The 14344-nt window shown below is 38.5% G+C and overlaps 1 protein-coding gene across 1 annotated transcript; it reads right to left on the minus strand.

Annotated features, from left to right (window-relative positions):
• Window positions 1-726: 726 nt before the first annotated feature.
• Window positions 727-14341, minus strand: ATP5PB (ATP synthase peripheral stalk-membrane subunit b). The gene is made up of 7 exons (XM_028102006.2): window positions 14194-14341; window positions 13877-13913; window positions 9971-10116; window positions 8069-8232; window positions 7526-7651; window positions 1976-2155; window positions 727-967 (listed from the first exon to the last, which is right to left on the minus strand). Exons 1-7 carry the CDS (start codon window positions 14231-14233, stop codon window positions 890-892), a joined length of 771 nt encoding a protein of 256 aa, XP_027957807.1. The 5' UTR covers window positions 14234-14341; the 3' UTR covers window positions 727-889.
• Between the last annotated feature and the right edge of the window lie 3 nt (window positions 14342-14344).

Below are 14344 nucleotides of genomic sequence, written 5' to 3' on the forward strand. Positions count from 1 at the left end.
ACAAGTACATCCTTTTATAAGTATGGGAGAATTAAATGCAGATAAACCTATGGAAAGGCAGAATTTTCTGACTTACCTGCTGGCCTCTTTAGGGTAATTTTATGACACACTGGGTCCATATTTTCTACAGACATACGACTAAAACAATAAAGCCAATAATGTGATTTGATATACATTTCCTTTAGTTATTTTAAGAATAAAAAAGCTTTAAATTTCCTATAACTTGTCAGTTAGCCAGAAATAGCTTACCACTAAATTATCAGCTCAATGACATGTTTAATTTTTACCCATATGATAAATGTTAAAATATTTCAGAATATTATGCAACCTGAAAATCCTAGCTTCAACTTATCACTTATAAAGTGCAAGATGGGTGGGAAGAGCAAGATGGTGGAGGAGTAGGAGACTTCTATTTTGTCTAGTCCCAGGAATTCAGCTAGATAGTTATCAAACCATTCTGAACACCTAGGAACTCAACAGGAGATCAAAGAAAAGACTAGTGCAATTCTACGAACAGAAAAGCAACCCCTTTCTGGAAGGACATATAGAACGATATTGAATAGAATCAATGAAATAAAAAAAAATAAAGTGCAAGATGGTAGAATTACAAATTTATACTGTAACTTGGTAATCGTTAGTCAGCCAACGAATTTTATTAACAGCAAACTGCTCATTCAAAAGTGATCATGGAACTCAAAATACAGAGCAAGAAGGATGAAAAACATCTCATTGGCCAATAGATTGTTTTAATTCTCTATATGAAACAAACTTTTCATTTTTAGGAAAGGTTAAGTTTAACTTCAGTAGACATCAATACAGAAAGATTTTGTTCCATGGACTAGTTTCTTTAGTCAAATGTTTCTAGCTGTCTCCACCAGGATAGACGCATTTACAGAACTGGCTGTGCTTGAGCCTTCTTTGCAAGCAGCTTTAGATCTGCAATGCACTTGGCAATTGTCTCCTTTTCCTGTGATAAGGAAAGAGAAATCTGGTTAGACCTCTCCAAATCACAGAAGCAGATATAAGTACTGTAATTTTAAAGGAGAGCTCCTACAAGATCTTGAAGTTCTTATAGAATCTCAGATGACATGACAGACTACTAGGAATTTTTTGTGTACCATTGGGGAGATGGAATTTATTCTAAGCAAACCCAGGGAATTAGTTAAAATCTCACGGCTCACAGCTTTTATGAGTGAAATCTATATAGAATTTGAAGCCAGACACTCCCATAACCATGTGCCACTGATGTTAGCTTGTATAGCTAACAGCTGCTTGAAAAAGAGCAACCTAACAAACATTAATAACATAGGAATGTTAAGAATAATTTTTTTTTAGTGTTTTCTCCATTTCTAAATTATGTAAAAGACAATTTACTGAAAAAAAGAAAATTCACTAAATGTTGGTAGACCCTGTTCTTCTAGTCCTTGATGGTAATACAGAAAATGATCAGAAATGCCTACATATCCTAAATATTTGGGGAAGAAGAAGTCAAGTCATAATTAAAAAAATATAAACTTTAAAAAAGAAAACAAATTTAGGTCAATAATAAAACACATTTCTTTTCTGTTCAAGACAAATCATGTAAGTGGCCGGGACAAGGAAATGGAATAGAGATCATGGAATTAGGGAATGGAAGGGACTCAGAAAAAGCTTTATCCAGTCTGTCGTACAGAGAAATGAACTATGTTGGTTAGCGTTTCCCACATGATGGAACTTGTGAATACAAGTGTGCCACAATCAGTGTTCTCAACTATCTGCCGCTGTCTCACAGCAAGAGACCCTTTGGTGACCAAATTCTGAGGGGGAGGAAAGCCATCAAGTTAGCTGTGCAGCGTCTTCCAGGTTACCACTACCCAGAACAATGAACCAGGGCGACCCCAGCGTCTCTAGGCTAAAGACTCCTTTCCAGCTATTCCTATCCTAACAGCACCAGCAGAGGCCCATACAACTCCAAAAGCTTCAGAACACCACACACCTGCTGTGCAGAGATGCTCTGCACCACATGCTTCTCCACCCAGTTTATCATGTGCTCTTGTTCCTTTCGGCGCATCATGTTCTGCACAGAGATGTGATAGTCCAGGCGATTCTTCACTTCCTTGTATACTCTGTGCAGCCGTTCCCGGTAAGTAAGTTCCAGTGCCATAGCAATGTTATTCTGAAGCAAGATTAAGAATTGATGAAAAACTTGGCGTCACTGAAGGATCACTTCCACTCTGAGGATTCTGTTGGTTACAATACCCTAACACCACTTTCTTGTATTTTATGCAAAATTATTTAATATGAATAGGTAAGAGATGAATGTGGTAAATAAATTCCAATAGCATATGGTAAAAATATACTTGAAAGTACATACAGTGAGTTTCCTCCAGTCCGCCCACAAGCCACCATCTTCCTGAATTTCTTGTATTCCCTCCCAGAAATATTCAATAAACAAAATAAAGGTATAGGCAGGCATGCACACATACACACGCACACAGATCACTTTTACTAATTATGACATCTAGACCCACAATTTTAAGTAAAATTGAATTCTACTATACTGGGGTCCCATAATCCAGAGTTTATTTAACTAAGCGCTATTAATACATCAGATCGCCTCCAATTCTACCAGAAATAATGCTGCATCTGTTGTATATGTCTTTGCACTTATGTGTAAATATTTGCTGTAAATGGGGCACCTGGGTGGCTCAGTCATCAGGCATCTGCCTTCAGCTCAGGTTATGATCCCAGGGTCCTGGGATGGGGCCCCACATCTGGTTCCCTGCTCAGCGGGAAGTCTACTTTTCCCTCTGCCTCTCCCCCTGCTCGTGCTCACTTCCTCACTTGCTCTCTAATAAAATCTTTAAATAAGTAAATAAAAAATAAAGTTGACAAAAAAAAAATACTTGCTGTAATAACAACATGTTGAGTACCTACTATATTCTAAAAACTGTGTGTCAATTCAGTTAAGTCTTACAAGCATACCATGGGATAGTTACTATTATTATATCTATTTTACAGCAAAGAAACTGAAGCAGAAGGAACTTGTCCAAGGGTACAGAGTTAATAAATTGTGAAGCCAAGATCCAAATACAAGGAGCCAAGCTATAAAGCCCATGCTTTTAAACTGTGATTAATACTGTCACATTCCACATAAAGTTGTACCATTTCATTCTCCTACCAGCAACACAAATGCCTATCACTTCAAACCCTGACCGATGATATTTACAAAACCTTTTACTCTATTCTCATAAGCAGAAAAAAATAGGAATTTTAATGTCATTATTAAACATTTATGTATGAACATTTACATATTTAGAAACCATTTACATTTGTTTATTTACGAATGGTCTGTGTCCTATGCCTAGTTTTACTACTGGGATGTTGGTCTCTCCTAAGGTAACTAACCACCCTTGTGTTACATGGAACGCACATCTTCTTCCCAGTTTGTCGTTTAACTTTATGCTCATTTTTACACGTAAAACTTTCATGAGATCAATTTAACAACTTTTCCTCTTATAGTTTCTGGATTTTTTTAATTTTTATTTTTTTCACTTCTAAGTTTTTATTTAAATTCCAGTTAGTTAACATACAGTGTAATATTAGCTTCAGGTGTGGAATATAGCGATTCAACACCTCCATACAACACCCAGTGCTCATCACGGCGAGTGCCCTCCTTAATCCCCATCACCTATTCCACCCATCCCCCACCCACCTCCCCTCTGCTAACCGTCAGTCTGTCACCTACAGCTAAGAGTCTGTTTCCTGGTTTGCCTCTCTTTTTTGTCCTCCATGTTCATTTGTTTTGTTTCTTAAATTCCACGAGTGAAATCTTTCTCTGACTTATTTCACTTAGCATAATACTCTCTAGCCCCATCCATGTTATGGCAAATGGCAAGGTTTCATTCTTTCTGATGGCTCAGTAACACTCTCGTGTGTGTGTGTGCGCGCGCATGCACCACATCTTCTTGATCCACGGAATTTTTAAAAAATTGAGGTGTTAATTTAAAATTCTTATAAATTGAAGTATAATTTCAGGTGCTTAACATAGATTCGATATTTCATATACACTGTGAAACCACCACCAAAGTCTAGTTAACATCTGTCACCATACGTTAAGTTTCTAGATTTTGTTATCTTTATTGGAAAGGCCTTGTCAACTCCAAAGGTATTTTTTTGTGTTCTCTTTTTCTACTTTATGGCTTCTTTTCTTACGAAGATCTTTAATTTGTTTGAAATTTATTTTAGTAGAAAGTCAAAGGTAAGAAACCAACCCTCTGTCTACACAGGTGCCCACTCTCCCTTTTACAACGGAACTGCCATGTCTGCACTGCCTTAGCGTTTAGCTGGATCTCTAGATCTTCCCCGCTGGGCCACCCTGACTTTCTGTTCATGCACTGCACCATACTGTTTACAACTCCTTATGTCTTATAATGGGTTTTCATATTTGGTAGGACCATTCCTCATTACTTCTCTTTTTCAAAATATTCCTGGTTATTCTTCCTTCCTTCCTCCCTCCTTTTTTTTTTTTAACTAATAATCAATTTGTCCAAGTCCCAACATGCCCTCCCTCCAAGCTGTAAGTATTATCCTTCTAGGAATGTGTTAAATGTAGAGATCAAAGTAGGGAGAACTGATGTCTTTGTAACACTGAGTCTTCCAATCTAAGAACAAGGTTCTTAGCACCTTACACCTCACAAGCATTGTTATGTTTTTTGAAATAAAAACTTTGCACATTTCTAGTGAAATTCACTCGAGGCATCTTTTCCTAGACAATTCATCTTCTTCTAGTTTATTTTCTAACTGACTGTTATTTGTATATGGAAGGGTACTGATTTCACTTATAGATATTAACGGTATACCCAGACACCTGAATGAAATTAAAATTATTTTAATAATTATGTTGATACTCTTAGGTTTTCTAGTTATATAATCAGGTAACCTATAACTGCCTTTTCTTTCCTAAATTATGTACCTCTTATTTGTTTCTCTTTTCGAATCCAGCTACTATCTCCAGAATAATATCGAATTAATAAGAGTGACAGGAATGTTATCTTCTAGTCTGTAATGAGAATCTTTATAGGTCTGCCTGTTAAATAGAGGTATTAATTTCAAGTAGACCTTTAATACCTCTAAGTACATTTCTTTAGTCCATTCACCCTCCTGGTCCTCTTTCTCCTAAGCCTTTAGTATCTCCTTGACTACTTTCACTCTCAGCAATGACCTTCATCCTAGTTCACTGAGAAAAGGGGAGCAGTAAGAGAACTTCCACAAACTTCTACCACCACATAAACCAGTCTATCTGAATCCATACTCGTGTACTTTGCCTTCCCTTCTGTAACTCTGGCTGAGCTGTTGACGCCAGCCCCTCCACCTGCACGTTATATTCCAAGCCCTCTGGCCTACTGAAGGGCATCACTCCAGCACCTCTCTCTCCCTTTTTTTTGCATCAATTTTCTTCTCTCTCTCTCCTTTTATCAGATGCTAACGTGTTAACTTTACTTTCCATCCTTTAAAAAAATCTTGATTCCTATATCCTCCCGTCCTAGCAATGAATTACTTTGCCCACCATTAGAGTAAAATGCCTTGACAATTTTGACAGTTGTCTATACTCTGACTCCAATTTCTTCCCTTCCACCTTTTCTTCAACCAACTCCCATTACTTCCCTAAAATAGCCCTTACCAAGGTTACCAATAATTTCCATGTTGCTAAATCCATGGCAAATTCTTAGGCCCTTTATTTCTTGACCATAACTAGGATGACTACACGTTGGAACTGTCCGTGTTTTCACCGGTTTTTCTCCACCATGCTCTAGTCTTATAACTTTAAGTACCACCTGTCAGCTTATGACTCCCAAATCTCCAGCCTCGAATTCTGGAATTCTCCAGAATTCCATAAATTCTAGACTCATATATCCAATAGTCTAAACCTAACAACTCTACCTGGCTAACTTGTAGGCATTTCAAACCAATGCTAAAAGACCAAAGGCTATTTGCAACCAGAGTGACCCTTCAAAAGGCAAGTGAGATCGTATTACTCCTCTGCTTAAAGCTTCAATGATTTTCTTATTCAGAGAATGGATCAGAGTCCACAGAGAAGCCTCTAAGACTTGACCCAGTCTAGCCCCTGACCACTCTCTACTTGGATTTTTCTCCTCACCCATTCTGCTTCAACTGGTCTCCTTACTATTCCTTGACTATACCAAGTAAGCTTCCAGGTTTAGGGCCCTTGAGATTTTTCTTCCCTCTGCTAAAATACTATTTCCCCACAAGTCCACATAGCTTGCACCAACACTTCAGGTGTCTGTTCAAGTAACACATTAGAGGCCTTTCTAGACTGCCCAATAAAAGTTAACTCCCTTCTTCTAAAATCTCTTTTCCTTTCCTAGTTTGTTGTTCTACATAGCACTTATTACCACTGACATTCCTATCTGCTCAATAATTTTTCTGTCCTCTCAACCCGTGGCTAGAAGACAGACTTTCTTTTATTCCCAAACACTTGCCTTGACCAGAGTCTCCACACGGGAAGAGCTCAATCAGTAGTCATTAACTATTTCATAAATAAGTAAAAACATAAAGACTACCATCTGTTTCTTATTAAAGAGCTACATCTTCAAAAGTCAGATTTTGTGTGTACATATCATGTATGAGATAGGAAGCATTCTCTGGTTGAAATCTAAATATGTATGGAAAGAGGTTTTAAAGTTTCCTGAGGTTTTCAAACATTTATGTGCTTAAGAATCTTTAGGGTTCAGTTTTTAAAAATATAGATTCTTAGACAGCTCCTAACAGAGGTTTTGATCGCACAAGTCTTGGACTGGGTCCATAAACCTGCACCAAAGAGGACTGATACATGTGGTACTAAGACCACACTAAAAAATACTGGCCTAGATCTTTACCATTTCAGATATTTTACCTTAGCATGTCATTTTTCATTTCATACGTGCTTCTGTAACATAAAATTTCAATATAAGGGCATCTCACTGTAAACACCAGGCATAAAGCAGGGGCTCAAAGTAAACAACGTGGTTGTTAAAACAAAAAATCCTTGAGCATATTCCTAAAAATGTTTCAGAAATGAAGTATTTTAGAATCTAATGATGCCTTGACCATGGTAAAAAGCTTTACAGCTATCTGAATTTGCTTTGTGAATTGCAATATAAGGTCTCAGATTTCCTCATAGCAAGTATGTCAAGTTAAGATTTCCTCACAGCAAGCATACATGAACCACACAGCATGTATTTCACCTATGGCCTTAGATAGTGAGTACCATTTTTTAGTCAGCTATAATTTTATGACTACTTTCTTTCTGTGTGGATCCAACATACGTTCTTTTATTAACTTTTACTCTAATTTTAGAGTAACTATTTATCCACTTGATAGATATTAAATATATAAATAGCTGTAATTGCCAAGCCCCACCCGAATCTCTTTTCTAAATAAAATATGCTCAACATATTCAACCATTCGTCATAAAATTCTAATTTTTGTTTTAAACGCACACAAATGAGTAACTTTATTTTCCTTAGAAGGTTCTGAAACCTACCCTCTGGACATCAAAAAGGTAATGGCGCTTGTGAACCAGGGCCTGCTGTGACTTCTCCATATCAATTGCATCCTGGATTTGTTTGATGGAAGCCTGCTTCACCTCTTCTAGTTGGGCAATTTTTTGCTGCAATTATGATTTTACAACAAAGATCAGCAAAAGCATAAAGGATAACAAAAACAGCTTCATTCTATGCTTCTTCAAAGTTACAGTCCTCATTTGTGAAAACACCCCTCAAGAAACGTATATATATATATATATATATACAGGAAGAAATGCACAAATCCTTAAAAATAATTGCTCATAGTAGCTACGCAATATCTTATCGAATGAACGTAACTATGGAAAAACTGGACAAAGTTTTGTAGATTTAAAAAAATTTATCTCAAATTAGTGACCAACATTAACACTTATAATTTTAATCATTGTAATTAGATTCATTTCTATATGCTTGTCCCCTAACATTAACATCGGAAACGTCACTTGATGGTACTCATGCTTTTAATACAGTCTAAAATGAGAAATCAGGTTTACAGTTCTTACCTCATTGAGTTTATCAGCAAATTCTCCAATAGAGGCACCATATTTTTTAACTACATAGATAAGCAACCCTATTGTTGATATGGCAGAGAAGGTCTCTGCAGTAATCACATATATTTCTTTGGACAGAAAATAAAGGATAAGTCCGGTTCCAAGCACATACGGTCCTAAAAGAAGGAAAAGTTATTTTATGATGGATATACTGCATATGAAAGGAAAGAAAGAAAGTTCTACATTTGATTAGTTGAAGGTGTTATGTACTGATTTAAAGTAGCTGGATTTATAAATAATCCCACTGAGGAGCAGTATGGTAGCGTTGAAAAATAAAACAAGGATCTGGACTCCAGGAAATCTGACTCTGCAACACAGAAGAAACTGAGCAATATAAATTATCTGAGTTTAGTTTCCTCATCTGTAAAATGGGAACAGTACTCTCTTCACAGGGTAGATGAAACTGAGAAATTATGTAGAGTGTCTAGCACAACTGCTTAAGTAATTTGTGCAGCAAAATATATTATTTATTGAATGGGAATACTGGTCAGGATAAAATTTATCCACTCCTGCCTATTTTTATTGAACAGGAACCTGACACTGGAAATAAGCAAGCAAGCAAACAAAAAAAACCCTAATAGAAAGTAGTATGTATGTAAAAGGATGAATTCATTATCAGGATTCCCAATTCCTATAGTACCTATAGTACTACAGTTATAATGCTTCAAATATAGCTACCTTTTTCTTTAATACCAGGCTGTGAGTTCTGAAAGGACACAAAACCATCATGTACATTTCTTTAGGATTTTCTGTTGTGCCTCAGAAGATATTGGCAAGGACAAAGCTGCCCCCTTAAAGGGCAGCATTTTACAGTGTTTCTGAGCAACACAAGTACCAACCAAAGGATGTTATGACATTATTACAAGAATAAAAAGGTTAACAGTTTCAAATGTATTTTATCCAGTTTCCTAAAGCTTCAGCAGCTCTTTTTAAAATTTGCCTCCAATATATAAACTTTAAATTTGAATGTAAATTAAAAATTTCACCTGTGAACTGGCAAAAAAGCCTATCATAGGTAACATTTTTATCTCCCATGGGGATCTGAGGACCCTAATGTTTCTTGCAATTTCCATTATAGAAATGCTATTTTCGGCCACTCGCCTGGAGGGTTAAAAAAAACCACAACAACCTTGGTTTCCAGTGTTCCCTAGTCACAGCAGTAGTTGGAGCAAGAAAGGCCCGTGGATGCCGTCAAAGAATACTGAATTGGAGAGCCTGGGTTTAAGTTCAACCCAGTCACTAAAGAGAGAAAAAAATCTCCACAAATTCTCTATTTTCTAGTTATGCTTGGTAATAAAAATCTCTTACAGGACTGCTGTGAGGATTAAATAATGTAAGTGAAAACAGACTACATTACAAAAATGTAATATTTCAGAATAGTGTATGCCTTCTTAAAAGAAAAAATTGATAAACATGGCCCAACTTCTGTTTTTACGTATATATACAATAACCTCTATTGTCTTACCTAGCTTTATTTTAATCCATAGCTCTTTCCATTACTTGACAATGTATCCTCCAATTACTCATTTCTTTACTGTCTATCCTATGACAGAACGTGTGTTCCGTGATGGCAGCCACCTCAGCTTGCCACTGTATGCCCAGAAGAGTACCTGGCACAGAGCTGGCATTCAGTGGATGTGGTGTATCAACAAATGGAGACAATACTATAAAGTTAAAATCCCAACCACGTTTACTTCAAAGACAAGTCACAACTGTTCCACTGAATTACTTCCACAATTTACTTTACTGACTTCATTTCGTGTGTATGTGGAAGAGGTAAGAGACCACTAAAATCCTAGGTAAACATAAACTATACCATCTAAACATACTATCAAACACCGGGCAAATGCTTACCTGTTACGCCAGTTTTGGGATAAAGGAACTGGAAGAATTCTTCGGGAATCAGCCCCAAACGAACTTTTCCTCCATGTTCAGGAAGAGGTGGTACAGGGGCAAGACTTGGCTGCCCTGTGTGGAAGATCCTTGTTGCCTGCAATACCCTATGGGCGGCAATTACACAAAATTAAAGGCTACTCTGCAGGTATTAAAGGTCATCTGTCTAGCACTCTGTATGTTTACTATTAGAATTACAACATATAAGAACGTAACTTTAAAGCCAGATTATCTGGGTTTAAATCCTAGACCAGCCACTTGACTTTGAGCAACTAGATTAAGCTTTTGTAATTGCAAATTCCTCTAGGTAAAATGAGAATGAAGAATATGATTTTATAGGGCTGCTGTGAGGATTTTTGCTTCGAACAGTGCTAAGCATACAGTAAAGTTCTATGTAAGCAATCAGCTATTAAATCTCCACTGTGTTGTGAGCACCCTGATGGCCAGAACTTTTGACCTTTTTGGGTATTCTCTGTGATGGGGTGCTAACCAACCACTGTGTGAAACAGGCCTTTTCAGTGTTGGGTAGCTCTAATTACGTTCATCTTTAAACTGAACTGCTGTGTACATACTTGAAACCGATCTATCCATTAGTTCTAATTTTATTTTTCTATGTAACATACATTATGCCCATATATCTGGGTTAAACACCTCAGTTCCCTCACAATCCTGACGGTCCACAAGGAGCCCTCTGGTTCTGTTCACTATAGTGAGGTATACAGGACCGAAGATAATACTCTAAATACAGCTTCACCGATTCATTCATCCTACAAATAAGAACTTACTGATGCCATTACTGAGCTTGAATTATTGTACCATGGATTTGTAAACTATTCTCATATTCCAACAGCCCAAGACTGCATTTTTAGCAGTTACAGTGTAGTATCTCATTAAAATTCTGATGAAACAAAATCCTCTAGTCCTTTTTATATAAGCTGCCAAGCTCAGTCTCCTTCAAATTCTCAGTCTGTTTTGTCCCACACATCCCCATTCTACCTCTATCCCTTTACAATGTAAGAGTTTATATTATTTCATTGATTTTAGTTTGACACTTCTATCTTTTGAAGGTTATTTCTGCCTCCCAATGTATTACCTAGCCCACCAACTTTTTTTGAGAATCATGCTCAAGATTCTTTCATTTAAATCAGGATTTCTCAACCTCATCAGTATAGACATTTTTTTGTTGCTGTGGAAGGCTGTTCTGTGCACTGTAGTGATAAGCAGCATCCCCATGGCCTTTATGCCATTAAATGCCAGTCAGCATCCCCCCCCCCCCAGTGGTGACAACCAAAAATGTCTTCAGACATTGTCAAATGTCCCCTGGAGGGCAATAGTGATTTATTTATTCATTTATTCAGAACCACTGATTTATTCATTTTCATTATTTTTATAAAGATTTTTATTTATTTGACAGAGAGAGAGAAAGAGAGAGAGAGAACACAAGCAGGGGGAGTGGCAGGCAGAGGGAGAGGGAGCAGGGGCAGGGAGCCTGATGCGGGGCTTGTTCCCAGGACCCTGGGATCATGACCTGAGCCGAAGGCAAATGCTTAACCGACTCAGCCCCCCAGGCACCCCTTTGTTTTTAAAGTAGGTTCCATGGCCAATGTGGAGTCCAACATGGGGCTTGAATTCAAGACCTGAGCTGAGATCAAGAGTCGGACGCTCAACCAACTGAGCCACCCAGGTGCTCCAAGAACCACTAATTTAAATCACAGAACGAGAGAACTTGCTTTAGGCCAACTCAAATCCTCTCCTTAACTGTCTTAGTTGAAGCCCTCTTCATCTCTGGCCTAAACTACTTAATCCAAAACCTGGTCTCTCTGCTTCTCAACAAACACCCCTTTAAACCTAGCCCCTCTACACTTGTACCAATGTTTTTAAAATGCAAATTTGACTTTAAAGCTCTTCAACAGGTTCCCCTGCCTACACAAAACTCCTTAACATAGTATACATGATTCGGAACCTCTCAGATCTTCTATGCTCCTTTCCTTCGTTCTCCTATCCTCTAGCCATATGGAACTAAAACAAACAAAAAAAACAAACAACATGCCTCACGCTGCTCCTTCTGCCTGGAATGGCTTTCACTAAATAGCTGCCAACCCCAACAGCCTTCAGAACATCTCGAGCACATCCTTTTTATTAAAGGCCTCCCCAATCTTACATTCATTCACCCGTATGTCAGGTGCTGGGAGCATAGCAACAAGCAGACAAGGTCCCAGCCTTCACATTCCAGTGGGGTTGTAGCAGTGTGACTGTGTATGTCCATACACAATTCCAGGCTGCTGAAAGTCTATGAAGAAAAATGGGGTAAGGTAAGCAGCCAGGGAGCAATGGAATGAGAAAAAGCTTTTTTGATAGGTCAGATGACATTTGAGTCAGTGACCTGGGGAAAAGAGGGGAGAGCAAGTACAAAGATCCTGAGGTAATAATAAGCTTTTCACAGCAACAGCAAGGACGCCAGCATGGCTAGAGAGTGAGCTAAAAAGAATATAAGGAGATAAATTAAGAGGTAGGAGGAGATGAATTCATGTTGGGCCTTCTGGGTTATGGTAACTTTGGATTTTATTTCAGTGGCATGAGGAGCTCTGGAGGGTTTTGTTGGGGTGGGGGTTGGGGGGCCTCAAGTAATCCCTAAATCTACTAGGAGAATGGGCTATAATGGGACAAGAATAGAGATGCAAGGAGACTAGTTAAGAGACTACTGAAATAGACCAGGTGAAAATTGATGGTGGTTCACACTTCAGTAGCAGTGGTAGTGGAAGAATGGTTATAAGTCCAGATATAATTTGGCGGAAGAGCCTTGGTCTTCTCCCTATATTAGATATGGAAGGTGAAACAGAAATCAAGTATGTTCCTTACATCTTACATATCTATTTATTTATTTATTTATGACTTCTATTAAAATTGTTTACCTGTCTGTATGGAATCTTTTTTCTCTGGTAAGGTGGAAGCAATTGTAGCCTCACTTTATTGCACACAAAAATTAATTACAGGTGGATTAAAAGCCATTTTTTCAAGGCAAAAAGAGTTGTCAAATTTTGGCAAGATTTAGGGCTAAGTCTGGATGCAAAAAGAGAAATTCCAAAGAAAACTAACATGATTTATGAAACATTAAAAACAGATGTCAACACTTATCACATACTATATGTATTATATATGGAATGCTGTTTTTAGAGTTTTACAGGAATTAAGTCTTAGTTCTCCTAACCATAATATACTATTATCTCCATTTTGTAGAGGAGGAAACTGAGGTCACACAACTTCTAGTGGAGGAACCAGGTATAACTCTAGCTTTAGAGTCTTTGCTCTAAAGCACTACTCTATAGCTGCCTCCTCTCAAGAGACTGAGCTCCACTGGAAAACAGGTTAGCCTTACTTATTTTTCTATCTTTTGTCATGTAAGTGGCAAGATAAATATTTACTGAATCAATGAATGATTTCTCTGACTCTTATGATCTGGCAGTAAAAGTCGGCATCTGGGAGACAGACTAAAAATAACATGCTTCATTATTTTATTTAATAAAACTTGCTTTTGGGTATGCAATCCAGAAACTCCGATTCCCGCTGTGGCAGCCGGCAGCTAAGTCCAGACGAAGGGCACAAGGAAAAGGGGCGGGGCTTAGAAGACACCAAAACCAGCTCCTAGTTTAGTTAGAACACATCATTTACCCTCTTAGTCTCTGCCATGAGATGGTAAGACAATGTTTCAGACAGTTACAGGTGCACCAGTGTTTGAATGAAGCTTTAAGCCTTTCAAAATTACCTAAAGAAAGTTAATTTCGGGCCTAAAGCTAAAAGGAGGTTACAGAGAAGTGAAATGAGGTGATAAAACAAGGACGAAGGAAGTATTACACCCCTCTTACTTACCCTGGACCAAGGAGAGCTGCGTTCTTCAGACAGGGGGCTGCACATAAACAAGGCGCAGGTGAGCAAGGTCAAGGTGAAATCTGGTCTGTCCTTTCCTCGGTCCCCGCGGGGCCCGCCCACTAAGGCCATGCACCCCTCTTTCCAGTCTCCCGAGACCCCCACGCGCGCCCCTTGTGAGCGGCGCAATTCCTTTCCCACTCGGGCCCAAATCTTGCTGCACCTTCCTACACCCCCTTTCCTCCCACCCCCTCCAGTAACCCTAGACGCACTCCTTTGCAATCACTCTGATAGCCCGGACTAGGGTGTAGATGGGTTACCCGCTGCGGCGGCCGCAGAAAAAACCACCCGGGACAGCATGGTCAACCAGGTTCCGGACAGCAGGTTCTGCGTCCCAGTGACCCGGGCAAGAGTCTCTGTCAGGGGCGGGAGCAAGATGGTCGCTCACAAGTCTCGCGAGAAGAGAACATT

The sequence above is a fragment of the Eumetopias jubatus genome, unplaced genomic scaffold, assembly GCF_037043125.1.
Source record: "Eumetopias jubatus isolate StellerSeaLion01/CBP00866 unplaced genomic scaffold, mEumJub1_p1.0 scaffold_4, whole genome shotgun sequence".
NCBI classification, from domain to species: Eukaryota; Metazoa; Chordata; class Mammalia; order Carnivora; family Otariidae; genus Eumetopias; species Eumetopias jubatus.

Bases quoted from the DNA above. Each gene is read 5' to 3' on its own strand.
- ATP5PB (XM_028102006.2), bottom strand. From the start codon at position 14,233: ATGCTGTCCCGGGTGGTTTTTTCTGCGGCCGCCGCAGCGG. The intron at 13,914-14,193 runs GTAACCCATCTA...GTTTATGTGCAG, and splicing joins TTCTGCGGCCGCCGCAGCGG to CCCCCTGTCTGAAGAACGCA. The intron at 10,117-13,876 runs GTAAGTAAGAGG...TGCCGCCCATAG, and splicing joins GCAGCTCTCCTTGGTCCAGG to GGTATTGCAGGCAACAAGGA.